The sequence below is a fragment of the Pleurodeles waltl genome, chromosome 1_1, assembly GCF_031143425.1.
Source record: "Pleurodeles waltl isolate 20211129_DDA chromosome 1_1, aPleWal1.hap1.20221129, whole genome shotgun sequence".
NCBI lineage: Eukaryota > Metazoa > Chordata > Amphibia > Caudata > Salamandridae > Pleurodeles > Pleurodeles waltl.
In genome coordinates this window covers 856,986,881-857,013,562 of record NC_090436.1, presented here as the reverse complement: position 1 = coordinate 857,013,562, position 26,682 = coordinate 856,986,881, and the positions used below count along the sequence as shown (strand labels likewise).

At 43.7% G+C, this 26,682-nt stretch overlaps 1 protein-coding gene across 3 annotated transcripts in view; it reads right to left on the bottom strand.

The window, feature by feature from the left end:
* PCSK5 (proprotein convertase subtilisin/kexin type 5) overlaps positions 1-26,682 on the bottom strand; it is a 1,225,695-nt gene that overhangs the window by 806,786 nt on the left and 392,227 nt on the right. For all 3 annotated transcript variants that reach the window (XM_069229369.1, XM_069229360.1, XM_069229377.1), the window contains exon 6: positions 21,954-22,042. In XM_069229369.1, the coding sequence (XP_069085470.1) occupies positions 21,954-22,042 (89 nt within the window). The remainder of the gene's footprint in view (positions 1-21,953; positions 22,043-26,682) is intronic.

Below are 26,682 nucleotides of genomic sequence, written 5' to 3'. Positions count from 1 at the left end.
CCTGGTAGTGTTTTTTTTTTGCTTGTTTGATTACTTTCATACTTTCTGGTGGAAAATATAGATATCCAAACTCCAAGACTTCAGGAGCCAGATTGCTAGATTGAGTATTGCTGGATTGGGGTGCCTGATCAGTTGTTTGTTTTGAGTCAACAGATCCGGCCTATTTGGTAGTTTGATGTGTGGTACTAGTGACAGGTCTAACAATGTTGTGTACCATGGTTGACGTGCCCACGTTGGTGCTAGAAGTAGGAGTTTGAGTTTGTTTTGACGCGGTTTGTTGACCAGAAATGGAATAAGAGGGAGAGGGGGAAAAGCGTAAGCAAATGTCCCTGACCACTTGATCCATAGAGCATTGCCAGGGATCGAGAGTGTGGGTATCTGGACGCATAGTTTTTGCATTTTGCATTTTGGTTGGTGGTGAATAGATCTGTGTCTGGTGTTCCCCACCGGGGAAAGTATTTATGAAGCACTTGGGAGTGAATTTCCCTCTTGTGTATTTGCTGATGATCCCGGCTGAGTCCATCTGCTAATTGATTGTGAATCCCTGGAATATACTGAGCTACATGGTGAATGTTGTTGTGAATTGCCCAATGCCAAATTTTTTGTGCTAGAAGGCAAAGTTGTGATGAGTGGGTTCCTCCTTGTTTGTTCAAGTAGTACATTATCGTCATATTGTCTGTTTTGATGAGAATGTGTTTGTGAACAAGAAGAGGTTGAAAAGCTTTTAGTGCTAGGAATACTGCTAGCAGTTCTAAGTGATTTATGTGAAGTTGTTTTTGTTTGGTATCCCATTGTCCCTGAATGTTGTGATTGTTGAGATGTGCTCCCCATCCAACCATTGATGCATCTGTTGTAAGAATGGCGTGAGGCACAGGGTCTTGAAATGGCCGCCCTTTGTTTAAATTTGTGGAATTCCACCACTACAGCGAAATGTGTATTTGGCGGTCTATCAACACTAGATCTTGAAGTTGACCATGTGCCTGTGACCATTGTTTTGCAAGGCACTGTTGTAAGGGCTGCATGTTTAATCATGCGTTTGGGACAATGGCGATGCATGATGCCATTATGCCCAACAGTTTCATGACAAATTTGACTGTGTAAAGTTGATTTGGCTGGATTTTTGGCAATATGTTGTGGAACAATTGTACCCTTTGTGGACTTGGGCTTGCAAGTGCTCTTTGGGTGTTTAATGTGGCTCCTAAATGCTGTTGAATTTGCGCTGGTTGTACGTGCGATTGTTGGTAGTTTATTGAGAAACCTAGTGTGTGTAGGGTGTTTATTACATAACGTGTATGATATTGGCACTGTGTTTGACTGTTGGCTTTTATTAGCCAGTCGTTGAGATATGGAAAGACCTGGATATGTTGTCTTCTTATGTATGCTGAGACTACGTCAAGGCATTTTCTAAATACTCTGGGAGCTGTTGTTATCCCAAAAGGTAACACTTTGAACTGGTAATGTTTTCCTTGTATTACAAATCTTAGATATTTTCTGTATGCTGGATGGATGGGTATGTGAAAATACGCAACTTTTAGATTCAGTGTTGCCATAAAATCTTGTTGTTGTAACAGTGGGACTACATCCTGTAGTGTTACCATGTGAAAGTGTTCTGATAGGATGTAAAGAGATCTAGTATTGGTCTCAATGTTTTGTCTTTTTTGGGAATGAGGAAATACAGGGAGTAAACCCCTGTTCCATTTTGATGATGTGGCTTAAGCTCTATGGCTTGTTTGAGTAATAGTGCCCGTACCTCTGTTTGCAACACTGAAATGTGTTGAGATGAGAGTTTGTGTGGTTTTGGGGGTATATCTGGAAGAGTTTGTGTGAACTCTATGCAGTAACCATGTTGGATAATGGATAAGACCCAGTTGTCTGCTGTGATGGGTAACCAGTGGGTGTGGAACTTTTGTAGTCTTCCTCCCACAGGGGAAGTGTGGTGACGGAAGATGTGGATAAAGTCACTGTTTGGTATGCGTGGGTTGCTTTGAGGGCTGATATTTTCCTCTTGAACTGGGAAATTGTCCTCTGTAGGTTCCCTGAAAACCCACTCTCTGGTATTGTGTCTGGTAAGAGGGTCTGGAATGGGAAGTAGATGGCTCAGATGGTTGGGGTCTAAAGCCTCCCCTATATTGAGGCTTTCGAAATGAGCCTCTGTATTGAGTGGAGTAAAGCGCCCCCGTAGCTTTGGCAGTGTCGGTGTCTTTTTTCATTTGGTCAATGGCTGTATCAACCTGTGTGCCAAATAGTTGGTGTTCGTTAAAAGGCATGTTCAGAACAGCCTGCTGAATTTCATGTTTAAAGCCTGCCAACCTAAGCCATGCGTGTCACCTAATGGTGACAGCCGTATTAATAGTTCTTGTGGCTGTGTCTGCGGAGTCTAACGCTGACCTGATCTGATTGTTGGTAATTGCCTGTCCCTCCTCTACTACCTGCTCGGCTCTTTTTTGTTGGTCTTTGGGGAGATGCTGGATAATGTCTTTCATCTCATCCCAGTGGGCCCTGTCGTATCTGGCCATTAGCACCTGGGAGTTGGCTATACGCCATTGGTTAGCTGCTTGTGATGCCACCCTTTTACCCGCAGCATCGAATATTTTGCTTTCCTTATCTGGAGGGGGTGCGTCCCCAGAGGACTGGGAGTTAGCTCTCTTCCTTGCTGCGCTGACCACTACAGAATCTGGAGGTAGCTGTTGGGTAATAAAAGCTGGGTCTGAAGGCGGCCGCTTATATTTCTTTTCTACCCTTGGAGTAATTACTCTTGCTTTAACTTGTTCCTGGAAGATTTGATGTGCATGTTTTAACATGCCAGGAAGCATTGGTAGACTCTGGTAGGTGGCGTGAGTTGAGGACAACATGTTAAATAAAAAATCATCGTCAAGAAGTTCTGTGTGCATGGCTACGTTATGAAATGCCGCTGCCCTAGCTAGAACCTGTGTATATGAGGTGCTATCTTCTGGAGGTGACGGCTTTGATGGATAGCACTCTGGACTATTGTCTGAAATGGGATCATCATAAAGGTCCTATGGGTCAGTGTCATCCTGGTGTGACTGTACAGAGAGTGCTGGAGACTGTGCAGTGAGGGTAGCAGGCGGGGAAGACAGTTAGGTGAGGAGAATGAGGAGGAGACTGGTGAGGTGAAAACTGAGGAGGTGGAGATTTTTGTCTCGGTTTTGGCACTTTAGCTGGTGGCTGATCAGTGTCCAAATGTCCATGAAAGGCCAGTTTCCTCTGTTTTTAGAGGAGGTGCAGTGAGGATTTTGCCAGTGTGTTTATGAATTTGGATTCTGGGCTGTTTTTCGTAAAAATCCTCCATTTGCGCAAGTTCTTCCGTAAATCTATGGCTTTCTTTCAATTGCTTGGAAAGTCCATGCTCCTCTGTGTATGTGTTTTTTTTTGGCTCAGAAGCCAGTTTCTTCGGGATGGAAAGGCTTGAAGTACTTGTTGATCTTGGCTCCGAGAGGGATTTTTGGGGCTTCGACTCGATAGGTCGGTGTTTGAGAATTTCAGAGCCTGTGCCTCGGCTCGAGTCCGAAGGCTTCATTGGTGTGGCCTTTCTCGGTGCCGTAGATGTTGCTTGGTCACCGGTAGTTTTCTTACAGGTGGAGCCATGGCCTTCTGGCAGTGGCATCCCCGATGCCTTGTATTTGGGCTTGGATTGGGTCAGGGCAAGTGTACTCACATGCTGGCCCGCTGTTATCGGTTGGTCGTTGTCAGACTCATGCTCGGAGTCCGACCCCCGAACGGAGGCTGCGGTGTGGATCATCTCCTCTTCTTCTGCGTTGAGGCATTCAGTGCTTCTGGACGCCATCTCTAACATTTGCGCTCTTCGGTCTCTCCGAGTCTTTTTCAAGCGGAAGGATCTGCAGGCCTCACAAGTATCCTCTCGGTGGTCTGGAGATAGACACAGGTTACAGACTAGATGTTGGTCCATGTAAGGATACTTGGCGTGGCACCGAAGGCAGAATCTAAATGGGGTCTGGTCCATGAGGCTTCGACAAGACTTTTGGTCGTGCCAACCAGGCCCAAGATGGGCGCGGGTGCCCCGAAGGGCAAGTAGAGATCTGTGTCCACCGGTACCGAGGTGTCGATGATAGATGGTACTCCATCGAAAACAATACAGGCGAATTTAGAGAGTTTGTAATACTTTTCCGACTCGAACAACCGGAGTGAAAAGAAACACGTCCGAACTCGATGGTGGAAAGAAAACAATCTAAGATGGAGTCGATGCCCATGCGCAATGGAGCTGAAAAGGAGGAGTCATTCGGGCCTGTGATTTGAAAAGACTTCTTAGAAGAAAAACAACTTGTAACACTCCGTGCCCAACAGTAGATGGCAGGACCTGTGCATAGCATGTGTATCTGCAGCTACACATGCCAACGAATATATATATATACACACACAAACACACACACACATATACATATATATTACCTAGTGATGGTCACCACTAGGTAGTTATAGTTGGGATCTAGTTTCTGTAGAAAAAGCTGTTTTTTGCTTGCCTATAACTTTGTCACTGCTTAACAAATCTTCACGAAAATTTCCCCAAAAAATAAACAGTCACATGAGACTGCTGTCTGGAAAGATTTGGGGTGATCTGTGAAGCGGGGGCGAGATAAAACGGGGGGTGAAAGTTAGAGCGTTTCCAATGTTAATTCACATAGAAAAAATTGAACAGCAATAGCGCCAAAACCATTGGATGAAATTACACCAAATTTGGCAGAAAGGTAACTCTTTGTCCAGAAAGAGTCTTTTTTGTTATTTCGTGTAAATCCGTTCAGTCGTTTTTGAAAAACTGAAGAAAATCCAAACTTGTATATATAGGGACATGAAGGATTTGTGACCCCTCTCGATCTCCTGCTGCGATCTGATTGGCTGTCAACACTTCAACAAGGAAGTGTTGGCAGTCATGCTGGGACTCAGCTTCAGCCGGGCCCCAGAAAAAAAGAATAAAAAATACAAAAGAGGCCAGGGTATGAACACCCTGACCCCTTAGCTCTGGTGCTGGGGTCCCAAAGGGACTCCTCCCCCCCCCCCCAAGCTAAAAAGCACCTTTTAAACATGTTTACAGCAAGTTCATGATGGGTCTGTGAATCTGCAGTAAAAAAATTAAAAAAACAAAACAGAAAAAAGGGAATGCCTCGAAAAAAATAAAAATAATAAATAAATAAAAGGGGGCGGAGTAGGAATACCCTAACCCCCTAGCCTTGGTCCGGGGGGGCTGGAATCCTACCAGGGCTTAGGGCATTTTTTGTTTTTAATTTGCAGTGAAATGTGTGAATACTCACAAATTTGTCTTTAATTTTGCCTCTGGATGGGCAAGGGGCATACTTATTTTTATTATAATTAAGGAGGGGGCAACACAGGGGCTCCCTCCAAGGGCTGTTAAAAGCCTGGGGACCACCATCTCCCTTGGGTTACATCTTAGAAACTATGCTGTGGGGTCCACCAGCTCCCCGGCGCTATTTTTAACATATTTATGGGGGGGTACAAGGACCACAACCTCCTCCCAGAGGCTACAACTTGTAAAAATATGGGTGGGTCGCTCGGACCCTCCCTATGGGCTCCGGGAACCACCACCTCCCTATGACTAAATAATGAATATTTATTTTGGGGAGAGGGGCTGCAGGGACCCCTCCCTTGTCCCGGGGACTACCGCTTCCCTGTGGCCGAATAGATATTTACCAAGAAGGAAAGGGGCTGCCTGCCCCCCATCTGGAGACATATTTGGCATGGGGATTGCCACCCCCCAGGGCTGGCTCCTGCTACTTCCTGAGGTGCCCACCCTCGGGAGGCAGGTGTTTGCTTTTGCTTGGCGGTAGATGTGACAGGAAGTGAATATCCTGGATGATGACATCGCACTCCGCAACCAATTCCGGGACTTCCTTCTCGACCGGGAACAGCATCGGGCTTGTGGGAGGACTCCTTCATAGCCTTGAGGTTCATGGCACGGCAGTCAGCACAACATCGGGTTGTGGTCGTGCTCTTGAGGCACCACAGGCAAACACGATGGAGATGCATCACAGACATCAGTCAGTGACAGGTGCCGCAGGGCTTGAAGCCGGCCTTCTTGGATGCAATACATGCCACACCAGGAGGTAAAATCTCAAAAAAGAGTTGACAAAATGTAGAAAAAGGTCAGTCAAAAAGTGACTGATGGGGTAGTTTTTCCTGGATCAGCACTAGCTAGCAAAGAAAGAAAATAACTGATGTCAGTGCGCATGGTTGGCACCTATATAGGTGCCACGGACATCATTTATGATGCGAACGACGCACGTGGATCTGATCGATGCCACCTACTGGGGAGCAGGGGTACTGCTCACAAAAAATCTTCTGGATCCAGTCGAACGCCTGGGATAAATTCTAATTTAAGGAATCTGCAGCTAGAAGTCTGTATCAGAAACAAAAAATATTGCTGCGTAATTATGGGAGTTGTACACTGGCACTACAAATAAAAAAAATGTTTGCAGAGTATGGGTCCCTCCTAGCGGGTTGGTCCACTTGAAACTGACATGGAAACCCCTTTTAGTTTTAATGCACATCACAGCTAAATAGAATACTTATTAGAATAAAAAAAGAAAGGTACTACTGCCTTTAAATTACTATAACTTGAAGACACAGTTTGGGGTGATACCCCAAAACCAGTCCCAAGATGCTTGTTTCCAGTCCAGGGAGTTCAGGCTGGACTATTTCTATGGGGAGCAGGGCCAAGACTGATTTGCATATGGCTGGGTCAAAACTGGGGTGGCGTGGTGAACATAAAAACAATGGATTAAACCCTGGTCTATGACATGGGTGGTGAATGTTTGCATTGTTCATCATTCCATCCATAATCTGTTCTTTTTGCATAAATTCCACCTACCTGGTATCCCACTTGTTCCAAATTGTATTGAAAAAGTGTAAATATGATTTGTTGAAAATACTTTGCAGGGATACAAGTTTTCAAACATGGGCATTTGCAAGACTTGGACTTTAGACATTGACATTCTTGCAGACTTACTTTATGGCAAAGTGGCAACTAGTCACAACCACTAGTTTTGAAAGTAATGGTGTCGTCTGCAGAGGTTACCTTCATGGTGGACTTTCTGCCAGCTGTTATTTAAAGCATTACTTTAAAAAAACTAATTGTCACAAACATTAAATTAAGATTTTGAGCTTTGGTCAATACTAAACTGCAATGCATAATACGGAGAAACTTAGGGCCAGACGTAGCAAAGGGTTTTACCCATTCTGTGTCTATGGGAAAATGTGTTCGTACATATGGCCCTTAGTGCACTAACTCAGTGGCTCCAGTGCTTGTTCTCTGCCCCTCCTTTCAGCCTCTAACAGCTGGGTCATGTCACATACACAATTTGATAAGGACTCCACTCATGCCCTGTAGTGTCACGTTCACTCTGCATGAGACATAGGATTAGGAACCAAGTCAGTGGAACGGTCCATGGAGTATTCCGAGGGAAACAACCAGAGGACAGAGCTGCAAGTCAGGGCTGGGCCAGTGTGAATTCCAGCTCAGTGAATTCAAACAAAGAATGAGCACAGAAAAAGCCAACAGGTCTAGCTTGCCTTTTGAGTCCTGACTAAAACATAATAGGTTGTTGGATTGACAAACTCAAAAACAAATATGGTTGCTTTCTTCACACAATGAATTTAAGAGACAAATAATTTCATGTGTGATGAATCAGTAGAACTTTGAGACATAAAATAATCCCTCCTGCATTTCAATGAAGCCCTCCCCAGAAGAAGTGATACACCAAACAACCAACAGCGTGAGGTGAGAGAGTGGTACTCCTCTTGAGGAGCCAAAGCCCACTCTAACTCTATTTTAAATCCTTAGTAACACAGAGAAAAGGTAAAATATGTTGCGTGTGTGTTTAGGTCGAGCCTGCGACAGCACATGCAGTGCATGTGGTCTCACTTGCAAGACATATTGTTTACAGTATAGGGCTTCGAGCCTGCCCATTGATTACCATTCATTGGCTTAATTGTCACTCTCTTCTAATTGGCCAGCGCATGCAAGAGCGTATCCTATTTTCCTTTATATGGAGCAAGGATCAAGCACAGATTGATTTAACTTAATTAGTGCCTACCCATTGCTAGTGCTGTAACTGAGGTACTATCCCACAGCCACTCCTTGTGAGCATCTTTTCCCACCCATTCCATCTTCATGTTTTTTCCCTCCCCCCATCAGGGGCTTCCTTCCTCTTCTTCACTATCTCCCTATCTTTGCTTTTCCCATACCCACCTCCTCCGACTGTCCGTTATTGCTGCTCTCCTCCACACCTCTCTTGTGTTGCTTTCTCCCTTCCCACTGCCACTACTCTCACTGTCCTCCCTGCGCAGACTTCATTTTGCTTCCCCAACAGCTGGTATTTGTGACTGCTCCCTCCCTCCTAACCCATGCCTCCCTCATCCACTTTGGTCCCCTCTTACTTTTTTTTTTTTTTTTTAACTTATTGCACAGTAGTGTGGAACATGGCAAAAAAAAAGCGCTATGACTTGGTCAACCCTTGACTTTAAACCAGGCTGTTGTGCAAAGTCTAAAAACACATCCACGTAGCTAATTAATCTCATGTAGGCGAGACCTTTTCAGGAGCACCTCGCGTGGCTGGGGCGGGGAGTTGTTGGTGCTGGTGAGTAAACACACACACACACGTCGTACTCACGCCCGGCCCTACTGCCGTTGCTTCATTAGAAAATGAAGGAAGTAATGGGAAGTACATCACCTAACTGGCATGATATAGGCAGTAGAATAGAAGCTATTGTATACATTTAGGAAATAGAGCAGAAAGCACATTTGACATCAATATGGCATTTCTGTACCCAATAAGACAAGAAAAGGACAATGCATTGTCACACTGGGCATGACTTCAGAGGTAACACGTTGGCAAACACTGCAGGTTCAATATCAAAATTTAGGAGGCGATTGAAAGGGCAGTGAAAGAAAAAACTCCAAGTTATTTCTGGAGTAAGAGGTATTGGACAATGGATTGCTAAAAAAATAAAAGACACGATGCCTCATGAAACCTGCGATAGGCGTTTTTGTTCCATCTTATCTGCGTTTTTGTTCCCGTAAACCATACAGAATTCGTTGTCTAGTGACTGTTTTCCTGGCTGAACATTCAATCTTAGTCACAAACAATCGTGGTTACACTTATCTCATCTGTTTTGTTGGAGGAAACCAGAAAGCCCAGTAAATCATGAAGTCCATTAAATTCTAAAATGACCGCTCTCCCCTCCCGCACAGAGTACCAGGCTTAAACGAGAACGCTCTGTCGGCAACTTGACTAAGCAAACTAAACTGATGAGCAGTCATTGCAGGGTCTATAACTCTACCAACAGCAGGCAGCGTCATTTGTAAACAACTTTTACCCAACACATCGGTAGCGATTCTCAGAACGCAGCACCTTTTATTTATGGTGAAATGTGTTGCTCACGGTGTTAAATGAGCTGACTAATTGGGAAGCAGTGGTTAGTTCAAGACTCTTCGCATATCCTGCTCTGGGATAGCTTTTTGCAGGTTCTATTTGAAAGAGGTAAACCAAAATTATTGAAGGGAATTGTGCACCATGTCCTTATTTCCTCCTTCGGTGTTCCGCAAACATCAGCTGTGCGTTAAGAAACAGCTGAACTATTTCCTGTCTCGGAAGAGGGCAATCTCCCATCTGTTATGAAATAATGCGCGAAGAACGTTTTCCGCTCATTCTAAAGGCAAGGCCAACGAAGTAATAAGGTGACTCTTCAGGGATGTTCGGATGCTAAAATAAGAAGCACATAACTGTAACAAAATATGGAGAAGGCGGGGCAGATTGAATATTAAACAATGCTGAGAAGAAACCCCCCAAAAAACCCGACACCCGGTTACCTGAACTGATATTAAAATGTGGACCTCTGCTGACTTTGCTAAAAAATGTGATAGAAAATAAATAATGGTAAATGTTGGCTGAAGAGGCCCAACATGTCAATTAAGGACAAAAAGGAGTAACAGTGCGGGATACGCATTTTGTTTTTTTACTCTGCACTGCTTTGATGCAATCGGTGGAATTTTACAAATGCATGTTATACTTATTACAGAAGGAAACCCAAAGCAGTTGCAGATGTTTCAATCTAGAGAATGTAGAATTAGGGGCTACAGACATACCTATTCCCAAGAGGAGAGAGGAGTGATATTAGAAATATGTTGCTAACCCAAATCAATCTCTTAACTCTGGCATATTTCACAAATATTTGCTGCTCATTTATCCACCTCATTAATACACCTAAACTACTTAGAAAAGGGCTGGTTTAAGGGTGTTACTAAGGAACCAACAGGTGTAAGAGAAGTAACCAGTTTTCCAGAGGAGAAAGACATTTCTGTCTGGAGAACAAAAAAAAAAAAAGTAAATCCTGCACCTCATGAAAAAATAAACATGCAGCTTTTCAATCACAGTTAAGTTCCCCAGCTTAGGTTTACATGTACACATGTATGCTAACAGTCTTTTTCTTACATTTTGTTAGTCATTGTTTGACATTTTCTAAGACTATTAAAGTAACAAGCCTTTGTAATACAATGGGTCTCGCATTTGCTCGACTTGGAGCTATTAGCGTTGTAAACTCCTAACCGGACTTTCCTTGCCACATACAATGAAAATGAAAACCCATGCAGTTTCGCATAAGCAAGCCGATCCACAGCACCACGGTCGCCATGAGCATCAACGTAAAGAGACACACAAAAGGAAAAAGAAGTTCGCTTGCAGTCAAACTTATCGGCAAAAGTGCCAGTGGCCATGTAACAAGCGGTAACAAAACCTCCACAAGGAGGGACAAACGTAAACCATTTACCAATGATTAAAGGATTTTTTAAGGCAAGCCCAAGAACGAGTGGTGGCGATGGACATGATGTGGGCGTTGTTAAAAGCTAAGATACATACCAACATGTCAGAAAAGCAGCACTTGCGTGCTCCTTTAATCGACCTATAAAACAGGGGGCATGGTCTAGCATGCCAAGATGGTGGATGAGTCTTAGAAGCACTCCCGGGACCCACTCCATAACCCTAGATAACTCTGCCTCCTTAAGGGGTCACTTTCCACCCAAACTCGCAGATGCTGCTCAGTCATGACCACCCCCTTCATCTCACATCCCTGCAGGCACACCAGACGCCTCACCTACAGATTACTGGCCTCATCACCCCAGAGTTCTGTGGATTCAAAAGGTGGCCTGCTAGGTTCTGAAGCCACGGCGACTCGCCCCGCAGCAGCACCAGACCCAGTGCTTGGCAACAGCAGCAGCATCCGGGGCTGACAAGATAGTCCCACGAGTCTTTGTGGGGGTGGATGGCCCCCTTCTCTCACAGGTGGCAAAAACCCTTTGGGCTGGACCTGAGACACCTTCTGATACTTTGGAACTTGCCTGGTGGCTACCGGGCCCACATATAATGTGGGCCCCGGACTGATGAAGCTCTCAGGCTCCACTGAAGTCTCTCAAAATGACCTGCCCCCGTGCCAGGCCTCAACATTGGAAGACGAGGTGGCTGGTCTCAAAAGATCCATATCTAAACTTGCAGCCACCTTGGAATCTCAAGTAGAGGACACAGAAAAAAGATCTAGTTATCATGTGGGATTCACCTGAGGGTCCAGAGGGGAGAAACGTTTACTCAATAGATCTCTTCCACTAATAGTGACCTTTACCATCTTAGATGTCCAGGTCCATTTTATGGGGGTAAGGAGGGTCAGCCCTACAACATTCTAACCACCTACATACCTACCCAGACACACGGCCAGACTCTAGCAGCACTCAGAAAGATGCTTCTCACCTTCCCATCGGGGTTACGATCATTGGGAGAGACATGAATGCCTCACCTCACCCAGCCCTGAACTCCTCACATACCCACGACCAGCGGCTGTGCATCAATGAGTGCGGAGGAGCATCGCCCCTCCACTGTGAAAGCAGAAAACATGAAAAATAAAAAAGGTGATAAAGCAAATCTATTACCATTTAATTTTTCATGCTGGAGGCAGCAGGGAGGAACAGAGTGTGGACTTCAGTTTAAAGTGTGCACGTCACTTTGGCCGGCTGTCTTGCAACAGTCAGCCTGACATGCGCACTTTAAACACTCCAACCCAACAGTCTTAAAAAGCTGTGTGGAGAGCAAGCACAGACTCTCAGAGCCTATGGAAGCATCAAACCTGCACACTGCAGCCAATCCTGGTCTTCTCTCATTGCTGCCTCAGCTACATGAGAGCAGCATCTGGATTTGCAGAGAGGAAGTTGGTGGCTGGAGCTCTGGGAGCCTGGGGTGACGGGATGAAAAGGAGCACCGGTCACGAGGCAGTAATTAAGTAATTTATTTTATTTTACGATGGTTTAGCTTACTGACAGGCACTGTGAGAAACTCGTGGTGCCTTCAGTCTCAACTCCAGAGCTCTCAATCATTGCCTGTTATAAACAGTTTAAAACAGACCATGACTGAGAGGTTTGGCTTTGAGCCTAAGAGCACTGATGGTTTTTATTAGTGCCCATCGGTGGGTTAAATATTTGCCACACCTTTTTTATTTTCTGCTGGCTGCCACTGCTCACGATGCACAAGGAATCCCGTGCTCAGCAGCTCTCCTCCTGGATGGATTCTTTGGGGCTTTGTGATGGCTGGCTTGTGTGGCACCCAAGGTATTGGGTTTACACTCACACCTCATCTGACCACAAAACATTCTCTCGCATAGCTCTACTTCTCTCCCGAGCCACTGATGTCCTCCATCTAACGGGCAAAGCAATCCTTCCCAGAGGTATTTCCAATCATTCCTCCATTTCCATCCAATTGAGACACCCAAGCCACAAAAAACACCACTTTGGCAACTTAACGCCTGATGCCTGGTGGGTGCCCAATGTGCTCCTACAGTCTGAACTTCAGGCCTATTTTGACAATAATAAGGGCACAGTTGTGTCACCTGGAGCCCGTTGGGTGGCAGGGAAAGATACTGTCATGAGTCTGATTCAAAGCTTTCTCAGGTTTAAGAACAGAGAAAAGTTGACCCAGGTTGCTATGCTCGAGGCTCGCATATTAGGCACAAAGCAATGACACCTGCTTAACCCATCAGCAATCTTGGAGCGCCAACTGTGTACAGCCCAGGCCTCCCTGCGCCAAATTGCACTTGAGGAGCGATGGCAATGTTGGGAGGACCTCTATTCAGCAAGTTTATGAATGGGGAGATGAGTGGCAAGCAGCTGTACTGACTGGCCACCTGACATCTAGAATTGTCACTGAATAGACCGGTCTTCGCCAGAAAACATCAAAGAAAATTGCGGCAGTGTTTGCAGCCTATTATGAGCAGCTTAGCTCCCCACCACCCCAGGTTGAACATGACTAGCCAATCCTTAGCAACATTCTCCTGCCACAGCTCCCACTAACACTCCATTCGGACCTAGATGACCCCTGAACACTGGCCGAAATTGCTGACGTGGTGACCACTATGTAATCTGGGAAAACTTCCAGACCAGATGGGTTCCCTTGGAATACCACTGGAAATACAGTAACCTGCATAAGCCATTTCTTCTTGATCTGTACAATGACGCACATACTAACAGGCGTTACCCGGAGGAGTTGGACACTGCCACAATGGAAGTCATTCCCAAATCGGGCAACAACCTATGCAATGCTCCTCATATCAGCCGATCTGACTAACGCAGAACCCAAGATTTATGCTAAAATTGCTACCAGGTCCAAGCATCCATAGCCTACACTGTGAACCAGCAAGATTCCCGTGCTCTTCTCCTGATTGATTTCAAGAAGGCCTTTGATTCAGTGGATTGTTTGTTCTTTACTGTACTATATGCATCTACTTTACCTCAGCCCACTGGAAAAGGTGCAAGTAAATAGCGTGCTCTCCTATATGTTCTCGATATGCAGATGCACCAGGCAAGGGTGTCCCCTTTTTACTCTTCCTTTTGCCATTGCCATTGATTTCCTACTGCACCTCATTCACATTGACACACAGATTGAAAGGTGGCAGTGGGTGGAACAGGTAGAGAACAAAATTGCCCTATACGCAGATACCCTCCTCTTTTTAAACAGTCCGCATCTGTCAGGACCCAACACACAAGACATTCCGACCCTCTACGAGCTGGCCACTGGTCTCAGAGTACATTGGAAGAAGCTCCTCCTGGTCCCCATCCATGAAGACAACCTCACAATGTACTGGCAGGTGTCCATCCCCATTCAGAATCTGAGCTTCCAGTACCTTGGCTTCCATATTTCCAAGGACCCAAACCTTGTTTGGCACCTTAACCTCATACCCCTCATTAGGAATATGAAACGTGATTTTCAGAAATAGGATTGGCTTTCAGTCAGCGTGATGGGGAGAATAGCCTTATTTAAGATAATGATCCTCCCTAGCTTCCTCTATGCCCTCCAACAATTTCATACTGACATCCCACATAGCTGGTTCCAGACCCTTAATGCCATGATCCTTAACTTTTTTTGTGGTTGAACTGCCAACCCTGTGTAGAAAGTGAAGGCAATCAACATTTGATTGTGGTCTCAGAATGGCTGATGTCTAGCTCTATTACTGGGCATCCTACCTGGTGGTCATCAATGCCTGGCTGACCGGAGGATTGGACAAGCCGGCCTATCGTCTGGAACTCACATGATTGGGCTTGCACAAAATCGTGGGAATGCTTTATGGCAGCCTATATACAGTCATCTTTCGAACCGGACTACGGTGATCAAAGATACAGCAGGTAGCCTTACGCTTTTCGGACTAGGATAAAACACTTACACAACTTACCCCTCTATGGAGGGGACGATGGCTGCATCACATGGCCCAGCTTGTCTTACCACCTGTGGGATTTCACCACTGTGCCCAAATTCATACCTCTTAAACCTAAGGTGGTTATGGATCACCTTGGCAAAGGGGTAATGGGATGGGTGGGCCCTCTGGATGATATGGACTTGCTGGACGCACATAAAGAACTTAAGAGATTGCCATCTCTTCCAGGCTGCAGCTAACCCACCTGTACTATCTACATGCTACCTATCTCACACCCATGCACCTGTGGAATGCCTGGGTAATCCCAAACCCCACTTCTTTTTGCTGCACTTAACTAAATGCTGACTTCTTCCACATTGTCTGGTCCTGTTCCCGACTAACAAGATTTTGGCATGGAACAGAAGGAACACTTTCCGAGGTCCTGGGCAAAGTGGTGGACCTAACATCCAGATTTAGCCTTCTGGACAACCAGGATGAGTTGGGCGGGCCCGTGCTGAACAGATAATTGAGCCACACTGATCACTAAGTGAGGCACTGCCCATAAATGGAAGTACTCCTAGGCCCTCACCCTAGTTGAATGGCGGCTGGGTGTAGACTAGTGTACCCAGATGGAACAACTGATTTACCAGGCACGGGGATGCCCACAAAAACACACTAAGACCTGGGGGAAATGGTAACGTACTATAGGCTTGAGACAAATGCAGGATGATGCTGCTCCCACAAATGTGCTTTTCCGGTGTGTGCAATAATCACTAATGTAATGTAATGTACTGAAATTGAAGTGGTCAGTATTATGTGTTTTGTTTGCAAAAATAACAAAATAATGTTATCAAAAAAGTAAAAATGAAACTCAAATCATAGGAAAAAATCTATAGGAGTAGATTTTAAAAAAGCCACTGAATTGGTCCTAGTGTTTTACTATGTAACCAAGAAGATTGTATAAAACCAAATGTATGCATCCTCAATTGTAATTAGTGGATACAGTTGAAGGTCCCCCATTCTTACACAATCGTTTTTGAAGAGCGCACATTAGGGTAAAGGAAAATATATGGATAGTTTGGATCAATATGCAACCTACTGTTGAGTACGTTACAAACTCTTCCCTTGTACTCCATTAGGTGCTCACATACGGTTGCTGTCTATCACTTGTGTAACTGGAGAATATAGTACTAAGAGTTCTAAAAGTTGGCAGATGTGGGACTTCAGCACCCTATAGAAGTAGAAGAAACATTCTCCTAGTCTAATAGGGATAGTTTAGAAATTAGTTTTGGGAGCCTGACTAGCTAGAATGGACAATGAGTGACCTTTAGCAGTTATTGAAAGAACATCTTATGATTTACATGTTAAAAGTAGGCCAACATGGATTTAATTTTGTGAACATGCAAATACTTGCTGAATAATCTGGAAGATTATGAATAACAAACATTTTAAATTCAGGGCAGTCAAGAAGTCTGCCACAAACTTGCGACAGAATTCCTGAGTAGAATGATATATATATATATATATATATCTATACCATTCCTTTCTTCCTTCGCCAGTAGGTAGTTATAGTTAGGACCATGTTTCCACAGAAGAAGCATTTTTTGACTTGCTTATATCTTTGGCACGTTTGACGAATCTTCACTAATTTTTCTAAAAAGTGTGCCGGTCATTCTCGCTGTGCACGGAAAGTTTTGAAGTGATATGTCAAGTGGGGCCCGAGAAAAAGTTCGGGTAAAAAACATGCACTTCACGGGACTACAGCCCAATGGACTGGATGGAATGACACCCAATTTGTCAGAAAGGTAGCTTTCAGTACGCTTTTAGTACGCAGAAAATGCTTTTTGTTATTTGGTGTAAATCCATTCAGTAGTTGTGGAGAAATGTAAAGAAATCCAAATTAGTAATTCTGTGGCTGCGATGACTTTGTGAATATTAACAAGCTTGTGCAGAGATCGGCAGAACTCTGAATGGCTGCCAACACTTAAACCAGGAAGTGTTGGCAGCCATCTTGGGACAGTCAGAGAAAGAGTAAAAAAAAAAAAAGAAAAAAAAAAAAAAAAGGGGGCAGTGTAGGGACCCCTTGACCCCATAGCTCAGGTGCCAAAAGGCAAAAAAAAAAAAAAAAAAAACCCACCTTTTTAAAAACCATGTTTGCCACAAATTCCCGACGACATCGCAAATTTGTGTAAAAAATTGAAGGGAAAAAAATAAAAACAAGCGCGGTTTCCTGTGCTTCTTTTAGTAAAGCCCCCAGGTGGGCCAGGTCATGGAGACACGTCAAAAATAAAGGAGGGAGGCACACGGAGCCCCGGCCTGGGTTTATTTATGTTCTGGAATCTGGGAACCGCCACCTTCCCGGGGCTAAATTGAAATAAGGAAGGGGGACCGTTGCAGGCCCCCGGCTCCGGGGACCATCACCTCTCCAGGGCTGGTTAAATGTTGGAGGGGGGGCACTCAGCCCCCCTTGTAGAGCCAATAATGGCCCTAGGACTTTGCCACCACCCAAAGGCAAGCTCCTGCTATGTCCCACCCACGGGACAAAGCTCTTTGCTTTGACTTGGCAGGAGCTTTGACAGCTCCCGCCAAGTCAGAGCAAACAGCTCAGCTCCCAGGAAGCGAGAGCTGTCAAACTGCTTTTGTTGTCTGGGAACTGAGTTTTCATCTGCTTCCGTGCTCGCAGACATGCGGGTAGGGAGACAGATTAAAAGACTGTTCTCAGAGATAGGGAGCTGCATTTTTAGCAGCTTCCTGTCTGTGACAGCAATGCCGGCTCCCGTAGGAGGATGGGAGCCGGTGGGAACCACAGGGGCATTCAGGTCCCCCGCAGTGCCCAACGGTGGTGACTGGGTGCCCTGGGGGGCACCCAGGTGAAATAGCCAGGCCCCGGGGAAGGGGCTGAGATCAGGGAGGGGAGCCGCATGGCCCATTCCCCAAAAAAAGATATGCACCAAGGCTGGGAGATGGGACCCCTAAGGCCAGAATCAACCCGGGGGGGGGGGGGGGAGCACGGAGACCCTCCCCAAAACACCCCCAAAAAATGTATGTTAATGCTGGGCCCTGGGGGATGGGCTGAAAAAAATATATTATGTGCCCCCCTTCCTCTATTAACTATGTATACTCTGCAACTCCATTTTGAAAAATTATCTGAAATCCTTTGTGGATGTGAATGCATTGTTGATCTACTGGAGCGCAATCTGTATGTGACTGTGACAAGTGGGTTCTTTGTTGTCCTGTCCTGGTGACAGCAGAGTCCTTGGTTCTCCTTTTAAATTGCTACAAGTATGCAAATATGCAATATACCTGAAAACTCTGTCCACCTTACTAGTTTGCAAAGGTCTTCCTGCCTTTTGCCAGGATGATTAACAGCTTCCTAAAGGGCCCCCCAGTGAGTGTGCCATCAATTTTGGTGGCGTGTTCTTGATGCCAAGGAATATGAGGACATCTCCACAAAAAAAGAATCACTTACATCATACTGATAAGAAGAAGGACCCTTCTTTGGTTAAGATTTACATCTTTGTAGTCTTGTTGATCTCTCTATAGGAGGATTCATGTTTTCACATAATTCTAGAGAAAGATGTATGAGGAACAATCACATTGCTAAATGCAGACAAGGTCACTGGCGACATTTCCTCGTGGTCCATTAAACAGCTGTAGTGTAGAATACATACTGGACATTTACTTAAGGAGGCAGTTAGAACTGCGCTCAGGTAGATATTTTGTAAAAAGCTGTGGAGTACAGTATTGTTGCATAGATCCCTTTGTGGCTGAGTCACTCACACAGCTAATGACGCACCCACAAAGACGCTCACAGATGCACTCAGACACTCATGCACCCACTCACAGACTCACTCAGAGACTCATGTACTGAATCACAGACCCACTCAGACACTCATGCATCCAAATCACAGACCTACTCAGAGACTCACTCAACTACTCACAGATCTACTCAAGGACTCACACACCTAATCAGAGACCGACTCAGAAACGTATGCACTCACTCAGACACACTCAGAGACTCATGTACCCACTCACAGACCTACTCAGACCATCCCGCACCCACTCACACACTCAGAGACACACTCAGAAACGCACACACTAGCAGACCCACTCAGAGACTCAGACACTCATTCGCCCACTCTCAGACCCACTCAGACCCTCTTTGACACTCATTCATCCACTCTCAGACCCATTCAATCAAGCACCCACTAACTGACCCCCTCAGACGGTCATGCATCGACTCACTGACCCATTTAAAGAGTCATGCATTCACTCACACATCCACTCAGAGACTCATGCACCCACTCACAAACGGACTCAGAGACCCAGGCACCTACTGACAGACCCACTGAGGTACACATGCACGCACACTCAGACCCACTCAGACTTATGCATGCAGGCTTGGGTGGTTATAGAAGGTTGGCCACATGGCCTAGCTGCAGACCAGGTCCTGCGACCAACCCCTACCGGTGCACAGTTGCAGGCTACAGGGGGTTGGCTGTGGGTGCGGGGTTGGCCCTAAGGCCTGGCCTCAGGCCACGCCATGTAGCCAACCCCTGCTGCACATGGGCTAAGGCTGTGTGCCATGGTGGATGTACTAACGTATAGTAATTAAAATTACTTTACGTAAAAAAATTTTTTTTAAAATATAGAAATTCACTGGAAAAGAAACAAAGGTTACAGGAACGTTATAGTTAAGAAATATAATTTTTTTAAAAACCAAAGAAATTCACCTAAAAAAAAAACATTGGTTACATGGACAGTATAGTCAGAATCTGAATTTACTCATAAAAAACCATAGAAATTTAGTAGTTATAATTATGGTTAGTTCAAGGAACTAACTCGTGCCCTTGCCATGCACTGCTAATTACCTCTCAAATTACAGCACTCATTACAACTTTTAAAACATCATTAAAAATATAAATGAAACATTAGCAGTCAAATTATTGAAGACAAAATTGTGCATGGCAGGGGCACCAGTAATAGCTACCTTTAGATAACCCATGATGTAAGGCAAGTGCAGGAGCACCGCAAAGGTTTATGGGAACACCTCCTTCAGAATAGCCCTATTAAAGATATATTTATAGGACAAGATCAGGAGTTCCAAGGTTTTGAAAAGTACAGTGAGAACCACAAAGGAAATGTGCTACTAGAGATATTAAGCAGAATAAAAGTTACAGGCTCAATTCTCAAGAGTTCTGTATGAAACAGAACTATCAGTCACTAGGAATACCAGTGTAAGGAGACCTATTCAGCGCTATGTAAGCATTGATGCAGTATAATACTACTCTGAACCCACAATCTTTACCCGGAAGTCTTGGCATTACTGTTTATGAACACAGTGTTGCCTACTATCTACCACAATTCGAACAAGCATTGACAAAGCTAAGAGGTTTGGCATTGGGCGCTGTTGGCGCTCTAGGATATTAGTTAAATAATCGGTTTACGAGAAAGATTTTACTATTCATTTAGAGAAAAATCCCCTGTTTATTCTGGGCCAATGTTTCTTTGACGTTGCCTGAGATTAACCAGGAGCTGTACATCAAATTATTGTCATCACATCACAATTCAGTTTTCAGTCAAGAATGAGAGTTGATGTGAGTTTCAAGGGTTTTATTGATGGGTTCTATTGATCAAATCTTTTAGTATCTCATCTTTTTTGTAATCACCAAATGAGTCATCAATATCAATCCTTAGTTTTGTCAATGATCAAAAATAAGCAATAAATAAATCATAATAAGTTCATTAAGCGTATTTCATAAAGGAAAGAATCACTATTCCAGGAATGAGGGTGAAAAAGGTGACAATCTCAGTAACCCATAAAGAGTTCTGATTAGAAAGAGATCCAAAAGCATAAAGCATTGGCATTAATATCAGCTCAGTAATCAATGAAAGCAGCACTACCCATAAAGAAAGGTTTAAAAAACTCAGTAGAGTCTCAGCATGAGCAGCGTGCTCTGAGAATGGAAAAGGGCAAGCTAAGAAATGAGATAACCTACTCTAAGAACACGCACTATTATAGACATAGTCTAAGCTTTTGCAACATGTTGCTTCTTCTTTCTTCAGTCAGCCAATCATCTTGCCGATGCCCTCATGGGAACGGGATCACTCCATCTTCTCACCAGCAATACAATAGTTCTTAGACAGCAATGTCGAATGAAACATTTATAACAAATACAAATTTCTGTCGGTTCACACCATTCATTGACTCCAGAAAACTGCATCTTCATATCTAAGCTTCTACCTTACCTCACTAAAAGACAAGTTCCTAGTTAGATGCCTACTACAATGTTTGCATTTAAAAAGCACTAATTTTTCATTAAAGCCTAAAAGTTAATTCTGCATTTTATTGCAATCTTTTTTTCTCAATATTTAAAACGCTTCAGCATCACTAATATCTAGGCTTTGTCAAAGCTTCATTTGTCTTGATTTTTGCAAAACATTATTGCTGGGTAAGCTGTTCGCCCCTCATTAATTAAAACATATATATTTTTTGGTTAAACAAGCACAAAAAATTAAGTGGATGTGCTCATTATGGCAGAACACCGACCCACTGCCCCATGCTGTATAGTTAGTGGGCAGAAGAAAAATGTGAATAACGAGAACAGGCCATGTACCAACAGGGCTAGCTGAAAGTCCCTAGAGGTAACTATTTTTTTTTTTACATATTATTTTAGTAAAATCAAAAGGTCTTGGCTAACGCCACATCTAAAAGTTTTCAAGGTTAAAGACTTCAGTACAGTTCGTATCGGTAAGTGAAAAAATAAAAATCACACACACGCAGACATGAGCAACTTCAGATGTTAAACCAATGTAAATTGGTTAGTTCAAAACCAGATTTAATGTCTGAAATCGTTGTATGCTTAATCTATCATTCAGTGGCTCTATACAGTCACAGTTTTACTAGAACTACATTTTACTGGAACTGCTCTCCCTAAGCTACTACAAGTCCATTGCTGCATTTCAAGCCACTTCTGGGAAATCTACTGTGACAAAACAAAAGCCAATATTTTCCATTCCTGAGAAACAGACGAAACCATGACTCACTTAAGAGAAACAGCATAGGTTATATATCAGAATTTAGCTATTTCTTGTTTTAACATAAGCACATTTACTAAACCATTTGAGCCAATAAACATAACACTTCAGCGGCACACATTAGCACCAGCAATTTTTGCTGAATAGATGACGCGGTTGTCCGTGGTTACCCTTTGTCGCACGTGTAACTCATTTGTACATACCTCCGATCTTGGCATTATAGGCGATTCCTACGGTGCAGTGAGAGTTGTTTGCGGAAGCTGCAACTTCTCCAGCACAACGGGTTCCATGCCTGGCGAGAGAACCCAGACAATAATAGTTTAGAGAAATAAGATACTGTACAGAGCCTGCATCCCACACATTGTAATTGTCTTTCATGCTGGCCTTCTCCCTTAGTTAATGTATGCAGTTTCCATTTTTGTTTTTTTTAACATGTGCAAACCATAAATGGACCAGATCAGGAAAGTCCATTATTAATATAAAATATAAATACAGTGCATTGTGTTTTTTTCTTCACATTCAGCTCAAGGGTACGTGATATGTAAAATAATTTATCATTTAAAATTTCATTTACAGTAAGTTTTAGGTATTAGTCTGGTAACCCCGTTTTCTTGCCTGCACAGATAAAATTGACCCTATTAGGCATCAAAATGGCATGCTAGGCACTGCACATAAATACTTACATGCAGTATGCATTTTATGAATATATTGTTAGTGGCCTTAAAGGTGAACTCAACCTACATCTGTGATTAAATGAAGACATTTCCTACATTAGTGACTAAAAGAAAGCTGTTTAGTATTTTGTCAATCTTGGTGAGGTTTGAAAGATAAGGTGTTCCTTCCATTACACCAGAGATATTCAAACATTTTTGCTCTGAGGCTTATCTGAACAAATATTTTGAAGTCGGGCCCCCTCCAAAACATTAGGGCAGGACACGGGGGACTTGCAGGGCTAAGCACACTGGGCGGAGCTTTTAAGAATTTCCAGGGGTACTTGTTTTGTAACTCAAAATCTGCACTAAACGTGAGAATTGTAAAAGAGCAAATTTGGCAAACAAAAATAGGAATTGACCCAAAACACTACAGCACAATTGGGGTGTTATGAGCCCCGCACACTTCTGGGCCCAAATGCAACTGCACTTGCTACACTAATGATAGCTGCAGCCCTGAATAGGATACTGTCTTCTCTACCTCCTTTATCCCTTCCCCACCATGCCTGACCACTACTCAAATCCTAAAACGGACGCTCTGTCCCTTCCAGAAAACTAGCACTGACAAAGCCAATAGTTTTTGCCCATGCAAGATCTACTGGCTTTGTCAGTCGTTTTAAGACACATTACACAACAGCGTGAGCTGCTGCGCATTATGGCTTAAAATCAAGAAAAAAAGTGCTATGATGCAGCCAGCAATGACCACATCATAGCGACTTTTTTAAAGCCATTTTGCACAGCAACCCACGCTGGAATGAAGAAGGTGTGGAGGATGAGGAAGGGAGTACCAGGTGGGGGGCAGAAGGAAGAAGTACTAGCACCTCAATCTTTCAGGGGGATTCGCACCAATTAAGTTGAATCAATCTGTATTTGGCTCGTGCTCCACAGAAAGGACAGAAGTGCTGCTCGCCAGCACTGGCCAATTAGGAGGCTGCAAAGGAAAGCAAAACTCAAGCCAACAAATGGTAAGTAATAGGTGGGCTCCTAGCCCTTTATTGTAAACAATAGTGTCTCACAAGCGAATGCACATATGATTTCACATGACTGATCTAAAGATTAGCATGCACGGTATCCCCACTTTGTAGCAAGGGTTTCCTGTGCTCTAATGTTAGCAAGGCCCAATGCCTCTTTTGGAAAGTAAGACAGTCTTGCAGTGAGCCCCTCCACCCTAGGCCCCAGTGCTACCTTACATTCTCCACTAAGGATAACTAATGCTCTTTTTTAAAAATGTGGACCCAAATTATGTCCCATCCCCCATGGGTGAACAGGGCCATAAGTGAGGTTTAGTAGTACCCTTCTACCCCCTGACCTCTGTACCACTGCACCTGAAGCACTTGTGACAGCTACAGCCCTAGCAGGCTTCCTCATTTGCCCACTACACATCCGGCTATTACTCCTAGGCTTGTTGTGCAAAGTAGGTTGTCTACCCATTTGTGTAATAAAGAAAAAGGGATAAAAGCCTCACATCACTCCCCTCTTTCCTGTGAAACAAGTGTGACTGGGGTCCTAATACTAGCAAGCAAAATGGGACCCCACTCTACTTTTCGCTAGTAAGACAGCCATAATTGGGGTGCAATTATGACTGTCGCTGTGCCACTGCACCTGCTGCACTAATGGTAGTGCTGGTTCTTTCTTTCTTAAAAAAAAAAAAAAGAAGCACCCCCATTGTTTGTCACCTTCCTCAGGGCACCCTTCTGAGAAATATGTCTCTGTCCATTTGCAGGTAGAAAAAAATAGCTCTCACCAAGCATCCCTCCCTATGTTGTTGATGCTATCCATGGAACTCACTCCTTTCCTCTTTCTCCTGGGACCTTACTCGGAGGCTCCAGGGGTCGAGATGATCAGGGCTCAGCATCTAAATGTGATCCTGCTGGCCTCCCTGCCACCCCTCAGCTCACCTGAAAGAACAGCTAAATGTCTACGTGGGCAGAACCTATGGGGAGCGATGTGCCCATGCTTTTTTTTTTTTTAGTTTTACAAAACAGTTTTAATACTTTTTATGAAAAATAACTTTCCCTGAATGGTAGAAGTGGACCTTGAGATGCCTCTGGGTGAAAGTGAATAGGTAGGTGATGGCATTCATGTGCTGTAAAACCAAGGGAAAGACAGAGAGCTAAAGAACAAATAGGCCTTCTCACCAAGGTGTTTGCTATCTAAAAGGAATGTATGTGTGTGCAATTGGATAATCACCACATTTAAAGTCTACCTGGGACCCAGTAAAGGCTTTAGTTGGTGGAATCACTTAAATCTTCATGAGGACAAAGATTTAATGTTCCTTGAAAGGTGACATAAAGGTGCTGAATTCTGGAAAGTGTCCTTTTAGTGGACACTTAAAAAACTGCCTATACTAGGTACAGTCGGATTAGCGATGACTAAATATATAATTTGAAAGCACTTGATTTATATTAAACACTAATCATTCTCCTGTAGCATATCTCAAAATGTGTGTCATACAGGGTTAAAATAATGACTTACATATTCACACTGCTTTGTGTTACAAGTTGGGCCCTCATAGCACTATAAATACACAAGCCTGTGTTCCCTACGGCACCAACCAGAATTCAATACTGAGACTTTTTGGGCTCACACACAGTTATCTGCTATAACTGTATTAACCAACTGAGGTTTCATAACTTAAATAGTAAATTTCCCACTCATTTTCGTAACAAGTATTTACTTTTCATTTAAAGTGTGGGCCTTCTTTTTCTGTAGTTACTTGAAGGAGGAGAAAAGAACAAAATAGTTAAAAAAATATATATATTTTCTTCCTTTAAGTCATATCTTTGACCCTGCCACCACTAGGTTCAGGGCCCACAGCTCCCATACTATTTTTGTAAGCACTTCAACTGCTCCCTGTAAACGAAAACAGCCTAAAAAAGTGCAAAATAAACAAAGTCACAGTGCAGGCCATCTTCATTTACAAGTACTTACTGAGACATTTCCACCCCACTGGGAATAGAGACACAGACCCTCGGGGGGGTGCCTTAAAGTTTGAAGGTCTCTGCTTTACACTATGTATGTTGTACTCATGTCCTTGAAATATTATCCTACCGCCTGGCACTTTGATGTGATGTGGCTGGTGGGTATACCCAATTTGAGCATCCAAAGAGACCTACCCCCCTAAGTACTCTAGACAGCAATAAAAAAGTGATAGTCTCCAAAGGAACAACTGGTGCCCAAGCAAAGTCACGAGGGTTAATCCATTCTTCCCAATTTGGAATAAACTCATTATTTTAAAGAACTAAACTGTCAGGGTGGAGGCAACATGGAAGTTGAGAGCATGGTATTTGCTCACACACTGTGCCATTCATCTCTCACACTATCAGAAATAATGGTCCCAGTTGATGTGCTCCCAGCTTGAAACAGTGTCTTCTTTCCTAGGATTTACATTTGTGTTTTACTTTGACAGTCTAACTGTTAAAGATTCACAAGTATTTCATTTGTAGCTTGTCAAATGGATTACATTTTTATGAGGAACATGCTCTTTCCTTCCCTCTCTGTCCTGGTACCCTTCAAGCATTAGAACAGATTCATCCTGTCCCCCAAAAGCCCCAACAATGTATCTTCTCAAGTGGGATCATGAATCAGGAGTGAATGTTTATGAACAGCAAAATGAATGATAAGATAAATATCTATATCCCATTAAAGTTCAGATTTAAATTACGGTTTGTGATTGCTCATTAACCCAACTATCCTGAACTAGGTTATGGTTTGATTGTGATTTTCCCAATTTGCTTACCAGATTCACACCAAATAAATTTCAGAAACAAAAACGGAGTCTCAGGCAAGTTGGGTACTAATCAATGCAAATGGTTTTGATGTGTTATTGAGTGAGCTCCTCTATAAGATTTTGAACAGAAATGTAATTTATGGTATCCCCAAGCAAACTCTCTTCATTCGACAACCCAACATAAAAACAATATTCATATGCACTAGTCAAGTCAAACAAGTAGATTTCCTCAGAGAGATCAGAAAGAGAAGAAAGGCTGTACTTCGACTCAATAGATGCTGTACTATAAATTGAATTGAGACTCAAGCCTGCAGTACTAGTGATGTTTAGATGCCCTGGCAAAAAGGATTGATTTACAAATGACGTCACACTGCCAAGTTCACTTAGGTACACAGACATTTCATTTTGCTCACAGACATTCTGTAGCCTGATCTCTGAACACCAATTTATCAAATCGGGAGAGGCACAATTTCCCCTATGTGAAATGTATCA